This window comes from Folsomia candida, unplaced genomic scaffold (genome assembly GCF_002217175.1).
Source record: "Folsomia candida strain VU population unplaced genomic scaffold, ASM221717v1 Fcan01_Sc024, whole genome shotgun sequence".
Taxonomy (NCBI): Eukaryota; Metazoa; Arthropoda; class Collembola; order Entomobryomorpha; family Isotomidae; genus Folsomia; species Folsomia candida.
Genome location: NW_019091216.1, coordinates 1,624,713 through 1,641,961, shown reverse-complemented (window position 1 = coordinate 1,641,961; position 17,249 = coordinate 1,624,713). Strand labels below are relative to the sequence as shown.

Here is a 17,249-nt window from a genome sequence, read left to right as displayed (position 1 = left end):
CACAGTAGCTCAGAGAGAAGTTACAAACGAACTGTCTTTATTAATCCATAATTAGTCATATTTATAACAATTAAACGCCCACTAAATCTATCATAATAATCTACGGAGTTATCAACCTAGATTGAGAACGGAATCGTATCATCACATTTTCAAGTAGTGATTACACAAGAGGTTCCTCACCCTTCATACAATAACCTGACACAGTTTAGAATTGCATACATATTACATATTTTAACACTATCAATGTGTATTTATTAGATCGATTATAATCACAGGACAAATAATTGGTTTGATTAAATGAATAAATAAATGAACATAAATGAACTCAAGAATCTCTAATTATTGCTAATAGCAGTCCTTATAGAATAAATATGTACATTAAGCACGTGGCTGTACAATTATGTGTGTCTACATACTTACAATTTATTTTATATATTAAAGCCAGCCAATTATTATGTAAAGGTATTATTTGTAATGCAGGTACTTCTCTCTTCCTAAGGAGCACAACGTCGCAAGTTTGCAATGCCAGATCTTAATGCCCATTGAATATGTTGTGGAAAAAGTGGAAACTATCATGATGAAAATTATCCAGTTACCCAAAGATTTTTCAATTTAAATATTATGCATTTAATTTAAATTAATTTAATTCCCGATCAATCTAATCTTATTAATATCAGTTTGTAGTACATGAATTACTTGATTACACGCATTATGTACAAAATACAAAATATGTTGTCAAACATAAGCTGGATCTTTAATTTTGCAACTTTTTCCTTGAGAAAATTTAATATTTTTCATATCTTTTCATTATTTCTTACGAAATACCAATACAAATCCACCGTAAAACTATTTCAGCATAATACAGATCGTCGTTCAAATTTATTTCGCGGATAGAATTTTGGGGTTTACATCTTCTTTTCGAAGTAAAAGTTTTTGGTAAATCCAACATTTTCAATGACCGGAAGTTGTTTAATATAAACATGATTGTGCCCCACACTGCAATCTTCAACTATGTGATCCTTCCCCTTGGCGTGCTCCACAATCTGTTGAATGAAACAAGCTCATTTAGCGGAATAAATTCCGGTGGATTTTTTTGAATTTCCCTCTCTCTAGCCCGAGCCAAGGCTTATGTACCTGCTATGTCTCTCTGTCTGTCTAACGATTACTCTCTTTGCACTTTTCAAATCGATTTCAAATTGCTCAACAAACCAAGTTGTAAATTTGCAGCTCTTTCTGACGTTTACAACGTTTTATTTTTGAAAATTTGACTCGGGCTGAAGCACGGCTGTCCCCGAATTTTTAAAACTTACCCCATTCAGAAGGGATGAGATTTCCGTCCTTCCTTTTTCTACTGCTGCTTTGGCGCTTTGAATAAATAATTGAATGAACCAAGACTTTCTCCCGTATCGGACGGACGCAGAGCCTATTACAGTTGAAGAATAAATAAAGGTAGACTAAAATTTCCCAAGAGTTTACCGCGATATGAAGAAAAAACGATTAGACTATCCGACATTTCCGGAAGAGTGCGGCTCTGGAAGGGTATAAAATTCGGTTAAATTTGTTTAAATAATCCAAATAAAGTTGTGTTAAAGTAATTACAGTTCCACTTGGGAAATTTTCCACGGGCGAGAAGGGCTTGATTAATTCCTCCTCCGACTCCTTCTGGATAGATTTATCTTTTTGTGCAGCTGCCCTACTCAATGAATTCAAATAAAAAAACTTAACTTGGTCAGCAATAAGACGAAGGACGCCCTTAATTTTTTGTACCCGTTTGTCGCTTTTTCTAGTGAAATATCCAAGTGATCCCCACTAAAAGGTTGATGCGAAATTTTGAACAGTGACATTTTATGGTAAGCGTTTCTTTGCACATACCGGCATTTTTGTATAAGAAAAATTTGCGGAACACCCTCCAACTTGGGACATTTGCGGTTTCCAAACCGTTCCAGGATTTCCTTGAAAATATGAATGTCTTCCCCGTCACTTGTGATGATTCTATCATTTTCTAAACCATGGCCCATCACCGCTACAATAATCGCGTCGATTCTCCTTTCCTCACTCCCTATGTCGGAGAGAAATTTGTCCAATTTTACCAACACATCCTGAAAATATATACATAAATATTCAGCTCTCACAATGTAAATATTTCAAAAGAAAGATTTGGTTTGCAAATTCAGGAAAGTTTCAAATGTTCATCGACATTCTGCTCACAACCAAATTTTTCTTTACCCTTTTTGTGCATTTCTTCCGATTTGTTGCAGTCACTGCAAAATTATGCTTTAGGTTAATCAGCAGTTGTCTCAAATTTTCGGTGTCATTTTCCCCTCCATGGCGTTTTCCACGACTGTGGCTATGATCGTAATCAATAATGTTGATGATCAAGGCGAACCGTGCATTTTCCTTCCTTTGAATGTACTATTCATAAAAATTTATAAAAACGTTTTGTATTCACTGCTAAAAACAGCACAAGAACAACAAACTTACATCACCCTTAACCATTTTCTTTAAGACGTCACTGATGTCATCTGGGGTAATGCCATCCCCACCGGAATTCATTTTAAGTAGTTCATCACTCATAAATGTCCCACCTTCCGTCGTATCGAGGGCGAAACAACCCCGGGTGGGAGAATCACAATAAAATCCCATCTCCACTGTAGCCGGAATCTGATGAATTGTTGGGAGTGGCTTGTTAATTTCTGGTGGTTTTTCGAATTGTCGATTCGTTACAAATCTTCCTTTGTTGCCAATACTTTGTGAGAAAAGAGCATGCGCCCGGCTATGACTGGCTGTTCCGGTCGTCCAGTTCTCCGTGGTGTGCGTTTCGGATCCGGGTTGACAACATCCGAGATTAGGATAAAAATCGGCATGACCACAAGTCATCCTTGTTCCGTAGGCGGAGATGTCTGTAAAATTCTGGACAATTCCACTATCATCAATTTCTGCCTTGGTTGCGTTGACAATTTGTGGCGGTGTTTCCTCTTTACGGCCACGTCCATCCGTGTGAATAACGTCCACAAAGACGGCGTCCCCTGGACAGAGCATCTTTTCCGGGAAATGTTCGTCAAATCCAACCCCTGCCGGGTCAAGTCCGGTGATTCGGTCCATGAGAATGGGAGGTTCGTGGGAGGAACGACAGTATCGCCCTGCCGCACCCATCAAATGGGAACCCAGGCTGTGACCGATGCCCCAAAAATAGGAGGAAATATTTTGTTGTGTGAAGGCCTCCCGAATGCTCACAATCATTTCTCCAAGCAGCCTCCCAACCTCCAGACAGTTCGCAGCGGATAGGCCGTACCTTTAATTCATTAAGACGGCATTACATGGCATACCTTGAGATTATTGTAAACTTGATCGTTTGTGGTGGTAATCACAAGCAGAGTACTCCCAAAAAAAAAAGTAGCTTTTTTGCTTTATTGCTTAATAAAATTTCTTGCTTTTTTGCTTGATTTAAAAAATTTCAAATTTTCAATAAATTTTATCTCTAGGAACATTTTGTGAGTCAGTGCAATCAATATCTATGCTTAGGAGGAGAGGGTCAGGTATTGCGACTCGCAGATCCTTTTGAAACTTTTACCATTTCCATCCATTGATAAGTTAGGAAGAAATCTAAATTTTTAGGATTCGCTGGCCACCCGTTCTAAAGGTTTTGACCTTTGACCTCAAAATCCATATGCACACATGTTAAGCAAATTTCACATTTTGACGCCGAACAATATATTTGATTTGATTTTAATATAGTCAATCAAATTAGATATTTTCCAAAACTATTCTTAAATTAAATATGTTATAGGGCGTTGAAGCATGAAACTCACTTAACATGTGTGCATATGGATTTTGAGGTCAAAGGTCAAAACCTTTAGAACGGGTGGCCAGCGAATCCTAAAAATTTAGATTTCTTCCTAACTTATCAATGGATGGAAATGGTAAAAGTTTCAAAAGGATCTGCGAGTCGCAATACCTGAACCCCTCCTCCTTAGAAGTATGGAATATGCAAGATAAAAAAGTTTAGAATTTCCATGTGGAAATTCGAAAAAAGCATGAAAATCATGTTTGTGGACAATATCTAACGTTATAGTGAACGGATTTTGTAGTTTTATATACCAAAATGTTCAGTACATCCATCCGAATTTGATAAAAGTATGTTTGAATGTGAAATATTGCATATTTTGAATATACGGTATTGTTAGATGGACGTCCAGAGATGGCGCGGATGGAATTCCAGAAAACAATCAAAAAAGCACGAAAACAGCAAAAAAAGCAACGTAGGGAAAACCTTTGCTTGCTTTTTTCTTTTTAATCGTACACTGATCACAAGTTACGTAACGGGTGTAACGAACTTACTTCAGTGTCCAGTAGTTGCATCCATTATTCCAATCCAGCCGGGCCACAATGTAGTTTCGATGGTGGTGCAAAATCCTATTTTGAATCTCCTTTACCCAACTTTTTTCCGCATTGCTATTGAATCCGTGGGTGATTATGATTAATTGTAGCTCAGGAAGGGAAGATTGGTGCATGTGTTTTTTTAGTGCTTTGATTATTTTAGCAGGTTGGTGTATTTCGATGGCAGTGTTAGTTTTATAAGAATTACTTTTTATCGTCAATGTTGGTTTTATCCTTCAATACTCTTGGGTTGGGGCAATTTTTTTGGCTTGACTTTCAACAGGTCAAGGTTTCCTACCGGGTATGATCTGCACAGAGTAGTGGTGTCAATCAGTAAAATTTCCAAAATTTCATAGATTTTTAATTGTAAAAGTCTGGAATATGGAACCCCGAATGAAATGGGAATAAATTTCAAATTCAATCAATCACTATCTAGATAGTAAATTAGAAACGTAAAAAGTTTGAAACTCACCTTTGACTATCCGTTGCTCCGGTGAGAGGAGAAAGTTCAGGATCCAAATTGTGAGAATTTTCAGACAATAATTTTGTCCACACGGGAAGATAAAGTGTCCGAAGTTGCTCCCTACTGATGGAGATATTATCCTGACGCCGAGATAAAATCGGAGGAATATTCTGACCTTTAAGCTGGACAACTTCATCTCTTGGAATCATGGTTACTGGAATGGTTGATTCGGCAAAAATTCTGACATAGCTGGAGGATCGAGGGCACGAAACCCCGGGATAATTTGAATCGTTGGGGTCTTCACACTTTTCCAATTTCAATCGTCCCGGTCCATGATAAATCGTATGGCGAGGTAGTAGAAGATTTTCCCACAAAACAAATCCCACGTCCAGACCATCATTTCCCGGTGCTCCATTCCTCCCCTTATTACCCAACACACCTCTAACTCCGTTTTTACCCGGGTTGGCTTCAAGCAGGGTTTGGGTTTCTTGAACTGCTAGTTGGGTAGAACTAGTGATTTTGAATGTTTCCACTACTCCAGCGAATCCACCATGCCCAGGAATACCGCCTCTTCCGGGTAGACCCCCTTCCGTCCCTGGGTCACCTTTAGCCCCTTTGAACAACAGGTATTTATGTGTGTTTAATCCGCTGTAGAAGGAACATGTGACGTGATTTCCCTCCGCTGTTGTTGCTTCCATGAATCTGGCCGTTGGAAAATTTCGAATTACTTCATCTCTGGTGCTAACAGACCCTGATTCAATTTCACTAAAGGCATAGTAAATCGGAAATACTGGATACTGCTCCTTCAACTGGTTCAAGGTCAAGGCGAATCCATCCTTTCCTTTTTTACCATCAACCCCATTTCCATCCGGTTGACCGTTTCCTCCAGGTCCCCCATTCGCTTTGATTTGTAAAAGATGGGGGTTCTCAAACTCTTCGGAAAGGATGTAGACATTTCCACTGTTTTCTCCATCCCGCCCGGGTTCCCCGTTTTCCCCCGGGTCGCCAGGATTTTGCCCGTCTTTCGCCCGTTGGTTTGAAGCATGGGCCCCATGAACCCCGGAGACATCCCAGTGACAAGTTTTCATTACTTGGACCCGCTTTGAAATGACGATAACGTTTTTCCCATGCCAGTCATGAAGGTTGAGGTTGGAATCAATTTGAACTTGGTGCGTTCCGATGAAACAAACTTCGACGATTGGGTGATCCCCGTTTGCTATCGCCGCCATCATAGTCTCCACTTTGGTCAACCATTGACACATTTGTAGAATGGGGGAAGAACGGACGAGGAGGACGGGCTTTCCGTATATGAGGGTCACCTCTATTCCGGACATGTTAGTAAAGCCTGCGAAATAAAAACTAATGAATTGGTCCCACTGAATGCTAAAAATCTTGTAAACTCTGCATGAGACCACCAAATGGAACCAAATTGAATTTTAAATGTTAAATTAATTTTTTCCAAGATTACCTCAACATGCAAAGCTTGACCATTTTAACGAGATGTGGGAATTATTCTGACCCTGCTCTAAACTACGGAGGTAATTTGGAAAAAAAATTATTTAGCTGGCTTAAATGCAGGGTTTCGTTTTGGACGTCCAAAACCTTTTTAACCAGCCCAGGTGGTCAAAAATGGAAGAATGGCCAAAAGTGGTTTTTAACGTGCAGTGGAAACAATTGATTTGGGGCAAAGTGAACCCACATTAAAACCGTGAGTAACACAACCGTCTTAGCTCAGGGATTATTTTGGTTGTCTAATTTTGTAAATCGGCCACATTTGGCTAAAGTTATTGAACCAATATATTTAACCATAAATATATACTGGTTATAAATAATATTTCTGACTTTTCCCATAAGCCAATGTTATACTTCAAAATAACAGTTTTTCGGGAATATCTCTGCTTGTAGGTAACCGTTTTGGAAAATTTAACCATCAAAACGAGGCCCAAATCAAGAAGATTTTGATTAACATATGTCACAGAATGAGATGTGTCGAGTTTAATAACTTTGGTGAAAAACGAAAGATAGCTCCTCGTCAAATTATAGTACATATTGTAGTGAAGGGTCTTGTATTAATTTGGTACAATTATTGGAGAAATCTATCCAATACAGAATTTGTAATTTAAGTTTAAAGTTCGTTAATGTGTCAAATCCCGTAGTGATAAGTTTAAGTAAGATTGTAGGCTAAACCAAGAATGGCTCATCGTCAAATCATATTGGATATTGTAGTTTAGGACCTTGTCTTTATGTAGTAAGAATAATTAGGAAAATCTATCCAATACAAAATTAGTTATCTAAGTTTGAAATTCATTAGTTATAGGAAATTATGTATAATGTGTAATTGTAGTTGGTATGAAATGTATTGGATAGAAATGGCTCATATTTTCCATAAATGTTTATCTATATGTGTAATATATGTTATATGAGTTTCATGGACGAGCAATTTAGGATAATGCTTGCAGTTGAATCTGAAATTTGTCCACACAAATTAGAAATCTTAATGTATTCTGCGGGGTCAAATGTTAATCTAAATCTCAATCCCAAGCTCTCAGTCTAAAAATCTCACAATTACACAATTTCAATCTCATCATGTGACTCTCGAAAACTAATGTGACCGTTTGCATGCTGAGAAAAAATAAATTTTATGATTTTGATTAAATAGCTGCTTTTTGAATTGGGAGAGCAAAAGGAAGATTGTAATGCAAACTGTTAATTTATTACGCTAAGGAAAAAAAAGGTATTTACAAAATCTACAAGTCTGTGCAAGAGTGGAGGAAAGAGCACGACATCACCATTCTAATACTTAAAACTAATTAACTAAAACTACGGAGATTTCCTCTCTCGACTTCTCTTTCAACTACCATCCACCCACCAATAATCTTATCACTAAATTTCCATATCCTGTGGAGAGTTCTCCACTACCCAATGTTGGAGGAATTGTTAGACGTCTCTAACAAATCCTCCCCTAATTAAATATTTATAAATTAATGAAGAATGACCTTCATGGACGTCTGGGTGATCAATCCTGGCGCCATGAAGGATTCATGCATCTCAACATTCGTTGCACTAAGATCATGTACGTTATGCGGTAAGAATCTGTTATTTCCTATAGTTTTTAGGCTATTGCTCGCAAATTACCATAAGTATTCTGATAAACTTTTTTCGAGAAAACTGTTCATACGCCGACCTCCACAAGACTCTAGGGAATGCAATTCTATTGAAATATAATCAAAAACGTAACTATAAGACTCTCTTTTGTAGACAGCTTATCCTAAGTTATGGCAAAGTGTTTACTGTCAATCTAGTTTCCCGTGAAGTTCTATATAATTAAGGAAAAATCCATTTGTTATGTATTTTTATAATTAATTACAACGGTTTATGAAAAAGTTTAAACGTTTAAAGTTTAAAGATTGAATAAATATTTTAAGCAGTACAATGTTTTTTTTGGTTTATATTACATTTGACATAAAAGTCTACGTTAAATTATGACATATATATATATATGTGTATATATATGTATGTATATATTACCCTTAATTATATCATTAACAATATCGCAACATCTAACAGTATCCCCGTTTTGCGACGGGCTTAATTGCTAGTAAGTATATAAAATCTGAACCTCTCTTAGGTTAAATGTTCCCCTTTATATAAGGGGAACATTTGTAAACCTTAAACCCAGTATAATTAATTTATATAACAAAATTTCAAAAATTCCCAGGACTTTTGTAGGCCCTTATTATGTTAACAATTTAAGAAATTAAAAGTCATAATACCTTAACAATGAGTGACAAGCACATTTCTTACTGAACAACATCATCATGGTATGACTACAGGTATTTGCATCGGCATTTGTTCTTTTAAACGAATTTTTATAATTTTTATTGTCTTATATCATAGCTAGGACTAATTTCAACTACTATTAGATAATAAGTAATTACGCTCTTGATTATTATTCCCAAAACAATTTTGCAATGTATTAAATATATAATTAAGTTAAAAAAATTAAAACCCGCTTTTACCATTCTTACGTTTAAAGATAATTCTTTTATGGGTTGGAATTTTCCGCGTAATAACCGTTAACTTATATTTGAAATATTCCAAATCAGGGTTTCGTTTTTGCCGTCCGAAACTATCTTTCCCATGAGTAGTGGGAAAAAGCGGGAACTATGGGAAAAAGTGGTTTTTACCGTCCAAAATGGGAAAATATGCAGGTGCGCATGTATTTAGTTAACTTTATTAATAATCCATATTTTCCAGGTTGGACTTCATATTCATCATCTTCACGAAATTCTGAAAATTTTGATATGTGATATGCACATTTTTGAAAGGTTTTGAAATTTTTTCTAATTTTGCATATAAATAAACGTAAATTCAAAAGTTCACTAAATTGAACTGTGCAAACGTCTTTTGTTTTAAAACTGAATAGAGAATATGAATATGTACATATTTAGATTTGCGAAATAATTAAGTTTAGAAAAGATGTCACTAAAATCATCCTAAAAACTGATATTTTCACTCAAAAAACAGTGACGTCATCCGTGACGTCACCAAGCTGAAATGGAAGCAGTTTTGGAAATCTGCTTAGATCTGAACCTCCCTAATATCGATCTTTCGTACTATTTCTGGTCACCTCAAATTCTATGTGCTAATCTTAATACGTAGACGTAGATTAAGTCTTAGGATTAGCTTAGAAATTCGATGGTGACATAATATTAGGTGGATTAATCCTTTTACATTACAATCTTTTACAATTAATAATTTTTTGGTCGTGCACACATCAAACTATTAAACAAAATAAATTTGCAACACTCGCAAAAAATCAGACCAGTGTATGTTTAACTCCATAATAAATATTTCGCTGTATTGCCCAACTCTATTGTACAGGAAAAGATCGTTCTCCATTTCTGCATACATATTTCAGAACTACTTTTATATTAAAATATAATAAAATACTTATTTAATAAGGAGAAATGTTTGTTACGGACATTATGGATGTAACAAAATGAAAACTTTATTGTTTTCTAAATGGTGTCAAGCTTTCGATTACTTATTACTTATTTATTTGTTTACTTATTTAATAAACTATTTAATAGGTTAAAATTCTTAAAATTTAGTAAATAAACTTATATAGAGTTTATATTTGCAACGTGTTGTAAGTATAATAAAAATTGCTTTTCGGTACATTGATGGAATAATATATGCTAATTACAAAATTGGGAAATTTACAATGCAGATTTCCAGCGATTCTCTTAGTAGGCTTTGTGTTAAAAAACTGAAGTATAGGAATCTACAAATCGACTACGCAAAATCAATAACAAGACTTATGTACCAGACGGCGCACTATGAGGCGATGGACATAATTTGTTAATTTCACTATTCAAAAACATTCTCCTTATATTGAATTAGCCACAAGTTATAATTTGAACAAAAAAGTATTGTACAGTACTTTTTTGTTTTATTTTAATTATTTTTATAGCATCTCACATTTTTATTACCATTATCTTTGCAAACTTACTACATACGAAACTGAAGTAATTTGTAGCCAGATTAATAGCAAGCTACCAGAAAACAAAAACAATCAATAAAGCCAATTAATTTCGAAATATTTGCTAAATTCAGAGTAATACAGATTTGACGCCGTAATAAATATTGTAGTGCATCTCACATTTCTGTCGGTAAGTAGGTCGTGAAAGACAAGGTATGTTTCAGAACTATTTTGGTAAAATTGGTAAAATTTATTTAATTAATGGGTGGAAAAATGCTCCACATAGTTTGAACTGATTTAGAATACTTTTTGATAATTACTTTGTAATATAGATAGATAAGTGTTCGGTTATACATAGTCCATTCAAACGGCTATACGTATGACTTCAATTGCATATTTAAGAATTTTTGGTTTGTAAACTTATAAGTTTGTAGCAAAAACTAAATTGTTTATTATCATGCTTTATTTCCTCTCAACCAGGGTCCCCGAATACCTCGGGTATTAAAGCAAAACCCCAATACCCGGATATTGGGTTATTGGGGTTTTCGGGTAATGGTATACTTTTGTATATGAATACCCCGGGTATTAGAAGCAAAAATCCCAAAACCACAATACCCATGGTTTTACGAGTCTTGATATTGACAATCATTTAAGATGTCGAGCCTTATTAAACTATTTTAAGGGATTATGTCTATTAAGATTGGTTCGGCAATTCAATCAGTTTACTGTTTAAGTGTCACAAATCTCCTTAATTCATGTTTGACTTTAAACTTGGTTGCATTAGGTAATTGCATATTTAAAATTTAAAATCAACTCCTTGGACGCTAAAGCATGGACCGAATAATTTAATAAAAATACAAATAATGCAACAATTTAATGGATATAGGAAATTCAATCTTATAAATCGTAAATAGGTATGTGCATACTTAGCCTAACTAGAAGCGAATCCATGAGTTACAGTACTTACCGTTCCCTTGTCAGTTTCAGTTTTATCATATCCTTAAATGAAATGAAATTCTCTCTTAAATTCACCTTCTTATTTATTACACTTGGTTTGACTCCCGTTTTAAAAAATAAAATTTATTTTTGTGGGAACTAATCAATTCTTTTTTGTCAACTTTGTGAATTAAAATAATACACTTGAATTTCAATTAAACATTTATTTTCACACTGAGCGTAAATACTATTTAACTTGGCAGTTCACACTATCTATTTAGTCAGTAGTGGGTTTTTATGTGGCTGGACTTACTATTGCTGAATATTGGATAATGTATGAGCTTATCTTTTACTTCAACAACGGCTTTAACTTTATGTATGAAATAAAACAGAGATACATACACTCATTCATGCATTCTCATCCACATTAATACATATACTTGTACAAGTCCATAGATATGCAAAATAAAAGTGAACATATGTCATGTTGCAACCGCATTAGGATAATATGCATGAATTTGCAAATATGAAGTATGCAGTATTATCACGGGAATTTATATTTTGCAAATCAAAGCTGTGTAAGGTACATACATATGCATTGGTGGTGGTGGTGGTTGGCTGGTCATGAATACATACATACATAGAAGATTACATAATGGGATGGGACGTGGATGGAGAAATGGCAGATTTAATTTAATTTGTTGATTATCTTATCCTTAGACATGATTTGATCCATGAATGTATACCATTACTATATAACAGATGCTCTCAGTGACCTTTTGAACAATACATTCATAACTGGAATGTACGTATATGGTGCGACTGCCAAGCCTTCAATTATAAATTGGCAATGATCATGATTTAATCCATAACTATCTCAAAAAAGGTTAATTTAAAATAAATTGGAACAACTGGGACGAATCGTTTCGTCAAATTTTTATTAAGGTAGGAATTTTGTTTGAACGCGTGCATTTTGAATAACTTATTTTCAAATTCTCTTCCGGTTTTTATTCAGAAAATGTGGATGGGGAAAATGCAATGGATTAAAATCGTTGCAAAATGCTCTCCCATCGACTTGGCATACTTGCAAAATCATGGAATTCGTTCTGTATTAATTTTTTCACTTTGGAGAATAATTCCACATACTTGATGAGATTTTGACCTCCCGCTTTAATTTCGACGCGCGCTACTTAAAAAATGACACCAAGTAAAAAGGAGGGGCGCTATTCACATTTTGGTTTTGGAGTGTTTCGGTTAGAACCAGTTTCTACCGGATGGCGTCCAGTGTCTTTTAGACGCTTTTCGCTAGCCACTTTTTTGAACTCGCGTCAAAACTGCCTCTGAAACTTTTTTGTTCGCTCTTTTTGACCTTCTTTTTGCCACCTTGTATGTATGTTCTTTCCGGGGTGACCTAACTGTATATGGGATAGAAAAGCCAGGGCAATGTTGTGGTATCATATTGAAAGCTATTTCCCTCCTCCTTGCCATCTTGCCTGGTCAAAAGGTTTTAGGCGTTCAAAACGAAACCCTGGTTTGCGAGTCCGTACTTCGACATGAAAGCCACAAACATGTACGCGGTGAGTGGTGCACAAACAACGGGACCGTTTAGGTACATCCTAATTTCACGACCAACTAAATGAATATGTAAAATCAACAAAATAATTTTGAGTCGAGTTTTATTTATTTCCATACAACGAAACTAGACGCAATATATCTGAGGTTGTAGTTAAGCAATTTAAGCTAAAAGACTATACTTAGTTCAGGAATGGCGTAGCGATTTGATTACTTATTCCCTTCCTTCATGTAGATTAACTGGAATGCGCCGTCAATACTTTTTGGTTTGCTGGATTCTCCAGATAGGAGAATACAGAATTACAGAATACAGAACAAAAACTGCCTCCTTGTGTGGTCGACTTTCAGGATGCATACTATATGTATTATATGGTAGAATTTTTATTAAAAGTCTCTTTTCTTTGATAATTTTGATGTGCGCTAAAGTGGCCGACCGTGCTTATTAGCATTAGCTGGCACTTAACCTTTTAGGAAAAAAGAGACTTTTAAAAAAAGTTCGACCATAGCTCTGTGGTCACAATTTTTGGCAATATTTGGAATTTACGCATTTGTTTCATTCATTGAGATAAAACTTTTATGTGGATCTAAAATTGTGCATTTTGGAATTAAAATATATTTTATATAATGTATCGGAATTTGTATACATAGATTTACAATTCCATATTGATAAATAATTAGTTCATAATATGTGCAAAACTAAAATTTATTCAAATTTTAGGAAATTACTTTTCTGTAGTGTAGTGAAATTAATAAAAATAAAAATGTAAATTTATAACGTTAATCGTTAAACGTTATATAAAGATTTTAATTGAATTATCCAACCAAAATAATACTGCTTCCAGTAATTTTAGTAAATTTTACCATATACTGGTGTAAATGTATTAAATTTTTAAATTTCAACATGACTACGAAAAATAACAAATATCTGTTTTTTACACATCGAGTTAATTAACTTGCTTAGAAAAAGAGGTAGGTGTCGAACATAATCAGATTACAATAGAATTAACAAAATTCTGGAATTTTAAAATTTATGCACCGTAAATTTTAAGTTTTTCCACGAAACTCCACATTAGTAAAACGGAGCAAGATACACCTATGTGGATCTGGTCGTAATGGGTACAAGTTGCCATCGCCCATTTGTTAATTTCGACCTGTTGGTAACGAATTGTTACCTGATGCTGATAAACATTTATTTAGTCACACGGTGTATAATTTGTACAGCATTATATTTTGAAGATAATATTACTATGCTTATGAATAGTGGCGCTGGGCTGAGACAAATTAAGGATGTTTTACAAGGGAATCCTGCAAAGTGATCTCAGCTGTTTTTTTTATTTACATGCTGAAAATTATCATATTTTATACAATAGGGTTGAAACATATGAGGAAAGTGAAAATTTTATTTTTCTGACCTCCCCTTGACCTTTTATAAGGGTTCAGGTCACAAACTAGTTTTCTCATGACAAACTTCAAGTATTTTTTTACAAAACATTTTTTACAAAACATGGACGGGGAAATGAAAAAAATATAAAATATTAATTTTATGACCTCCCCTTGACCTTTTCTTCTATATTATATTATTCCGTATATCCTGCACTACTGTGGAATTCTAACATACAAAAGATTTATTTATTCTTTATAGTGGTTGGGTTTTCTCACTGCACACTTTAGTAGAGGCTGGTCCGGGTTTAAAGAAAATAATTTCAAATGCATATATTTCGTAAGAAAAAATTCTCATAGAGTTGATCCTCGGTAATTTTGTAGCCCATGTATTTGTTTCTTAATATCAGAAAACAGAAAGGTTCTATCTCGAACCGTTTCAAAATGCGAACACATGAATCACAGCAACTCGCAAAAAAAGTTTGCCATAGGTGTGCAGGCGCGTCCGGAAAATTGTGTGTTGCCCCTTCAAAAGTGAAGAAATTTTACCGGAAACAATTTGCAGAGTTTTAGATAGATATAAGGAGAGCGGGAGTTCCGAATATAAAAAATTGAAACATCCTCCGGCTCGTGTAATGACCCCTAAAGCGGTACAAAAGGTTCGGGAGAAATTCAAAAAAATCTTGGAGTATCAGAGAGGAATTTGGGCTTCAAATTGAAATTGGCCAAAACAACTTTTTATAGAATCAAAGCTGGGAAGTTGGGGATCAAATCCTATTAGGCGTCACTTGCACTAAAATAATACCAGTATCAGGAAAAATGAGCGAAGGCCAAGTGTAAAAAGATTTGTGAAAAACGACTCAAGCAACAGACGCCCGTGATTCTGGTCATGGATGATGAGACCCACTGCCCTACTCGATCATTTGCCATCCTACAGAGCCTTACGTCGTCATGGACTCGTTTACACACCTTGCCGACCTGCATTTCGAGGATGGAAATTATTTTCCCCCAAATCCAGATATTCCGGAAGAAATTTCATGTCTAGAATAAATAAATAATTTAATTACCCAGATAATTACAGATTAACCCCAATTATTTTTTTGGACTTGATGACGAGGAAACTTCGAAGTGACGAAGGTTGAGAACTACCTTCGGAGGTGGAACGTTTGGGCGCCACCCTTTTGAAAAAGGCATGTAATTAAACGTCGCCATAAAAATATGGATTTTCACCGATAAGCTATTGAATTTGACCTTAAATGATATTATATGACTTATTTGACTTAACTAATTCTCAAAATCTTTTCTATTGGATTCATTGATGTAGAACTTACAAAAATTATATTTAAATTTTGTACTTCAAATTTTGAAATTTCTTTTTAGTGACGTGATGGAATGAATTGTTTAATTTCAATCAATTACTAAGTTCAGTGCTGATGTCAAGATTTGTTAATTAATTTTAAATTTATCATTATATTTATAATAAAATATAAAATATAATAAAAATTTATAATAATATATTTATAATTTAAAAAATATACAAAACCGATCTTACAAATGTGAATGGTTTAATTTAAGTCTTAATAATTACTAGATCCGTGTTCTATACAAAATAGTCTTGTAGCAAGTACAAACAGGTGGTCAGTATTGCCTCTATGGATAAATTTGTAATCGATTTGTAGTAAATGTGTGACCACGAATTAACAAATCAAGTTCAGAGTGTTTGCCTGTGTTCCATAAACGGACGAGGTTAAGCATGATGACGAATCTAAAGGGTTTGGACGGGTGACCGCTCAAGTTCGGGGAGTGCTAGTGAATCCTACTCGGCTCGGTGTTAGTACGGGGTAGGTGCACACTGCCACGGATGTCGTGGCACAATGGAGAGTATGCAGGGGGCCATTCTCCGGTGTGCCTCCATAGAGTCCGTTCTCTATGGAAAGAGCCTACTGTGTGAGACTAGTCACGATTGTGTACTAAACAGTTGAAATAGGCTATAAAACGGACAAACAAACAAACAAACAAGCCAGAATAGAGTAAGACTAGTTACCAGAGTGGTATAAATTTACAACCAGGGGTGGGGTGACTAATTGTTACTACTCGATAAAATCGCGCATTATCGGACAATGTTGAGTTTGAAGTCAACACATTTAATTATTGATATAATGGACAGAATCCAAGCATCTGGATATGCCATTTGCAACTTAATATGTATTAGAATATTTGGTCGGGAGTTAAACTTATGCAGTTTGAAATTTATCTTTTTCCAAATTAAAAATTTTGCACAAGTCTTTGCTCTATTAATTTATACCTTTTTAGTGAATACTAATTTTATCCAAGTCATCCCCTGGTGTAGATAAAATATTTCATCTGAAAATAAAGATTAGGTATAAGTTTAGTTCCAGATTGAAAAATGTTTCCTGTCTGCAAACGAGATTTGTTAATCAGATGATATGTCAGTTGGAATTTATTTATTATGTTTGAAAAAATATAAAATTTAACTTATTATATTGGCAATTTAAAAAAAATGTTAATAAACATTCGCCCAATTTTTTCAGGGGACGATCCAAAGAATTTAAAGGCTAATGCTCACTTTTAAATATTTTACGAAATCTGATTTTATCCTTGTAACAAGTAAAAGTGATATTGTGTGCTGTTGGTGGAAATTTAAAATATAAACAATTTGCGGGCTATCGTAATTTCCGGGTATTATTGTGACTTTAAATTTTTTTAAATATTAAGATTTCCTCCAGAAATTTCAATACTGCAATCTGATTTGTTTTATAAATTTTGAAAGAAAGTGTCCATTAAAAAAAATTCAGTTTCCAGTCATGAATTTAGTAATTTACTTTTTTCAAATGTGCACAGCTCAACTGCCGATATTAGTTTGGTGTGAAATTGGGTAAATACATAATCAAAAAGGTATCCGTTTGTGCTTTCCTTCAAATGTTAGAATTGGCTAAAGAAATTCCAAAATTGATTTCTAGGTAAATCATCAGAATATGAAAATTCTAAAACATATAGTCTTTTATTTGTATTGGC

At 34.6% G+C, this 17,249-nt stretch overlaps 2 protein-coding genes across 5 annotated transcripts; both read right to left on the bottom strand.

Moving 5' to 3' along the window:
- Positions 1 to 19: 19 nt before the first annotated feature.
- Positions 20 to 4,657, bottom strand: LOC110859139. 2 transcript variants are annotated; one of them, XM_035859248.1, is made up of 9 exons: positions 4,339 to 4,657; positions 2,482 to 3,292; positions 2,227 to 2,412; positions 1,873 to 2,099; positions 1,768 to 1,809; positions 1,600 to 1,693; positions 1,477 to 1,531; positions 1,311 to 1,423; positions 20 to 1,043 (listed from the first exon to the last, which is right to left on the bottom strand). In XM_035859248.1, exons 1-9 carry the CDS (start codon positions 4,509 to 4,511, stop codon positions 906 to 908), a joined length of 1,839 nt encoding a protein of 612 aa, XP_035715141.1. In that variant the 5' UTR covers positions 4,512 to 4,657; the 3' UTR covers positions 20 to 905. The 2 variants fall into 2 exon arrangements, with proteins under 2 accessions (XP_035715141.1, XP_035715140.1); XM_035859247.1 differs by having other exon boundaries at positions 1,768 to 2,099.
- LOC118438668 lies at positions 4,548 to 11,576 on the bottom strand. Of its 3 annotated transcripts, none has more exons than XM_035859251.1 (3): positions 11,293 to 11,576; positions 4,850 to 6,185; positions 4,548 to 4,685 (listed from the first exon to the last, which is right to left on the bottom strand). In XM_035859251.1, the coding sequence occupies exons 2-3, from the start codon at positions 6,172 to 6,174 to the stop codon at positions 4,607 to 4,609; spliced, it is 1,404 nt and encodes a 467-aa protein (XP_035715144.1). In that variant the 5' UTR covers positions 6,175 to 6,185; positions 11,293 to 11,576; the 3' UTR covers positions 4,548 to 4,606. The 3 variants fall into 3 exon arrangements, with proteins under 3 accessions (XP_035715144.1, XP_035715142.1, XP_035715143.1); XM_035859249.1 differs by having other exon boundaries at positions 4,599 to 4,751; XM_035859250.1 differs by lacking the exon at positions 11,293 to 11,576 and having other exon boundaries at positions 4,599 to 4,751; positions 4,850 to 9,207.
- Positions 11,577 to 17,249: the final 5,673 nt, after the last annotated feature.

Bases quoted from the DNA above. Each gene is read 5' to 3' on its own strand.
- LOC110859139 (XM_035859247.1), bottom strand. From the start codon at position 4,511: ATGCACCAATCTTCCCTTCCTGAGCTACAATTAATCATAATCACCCAC. The intron at 2,413-2,481 runs GTAAGTTTGTTG...TTTTATGAATAG, and splicing joins AGAAAATGGTTAAGGGTGAT to TACATTCAAAGGAAGGAAAA. The intron at 1,044-1,310 runs GTAAGTTTTAAA...TTCATTCAACAG, and splicing joins TCTCATCCCTTCTGAATGGG to ATTGTGGAGCACGCCAAGGG.
- LOC118438668 (XM_035859249.1), bottom strand. From the start codon at position 6,174: ATGTCCGGAATAGAGGTGACCCTCATATACGGAAAGCCCGTCCTCCTC. The intron at 4,752-4,849 runs GTGAGTTTCAAA...TCCATATTCCAG, and splicing joins GGAGCAACGGATAGTCAAAG to ACTTTTACAATTAAAAATCT.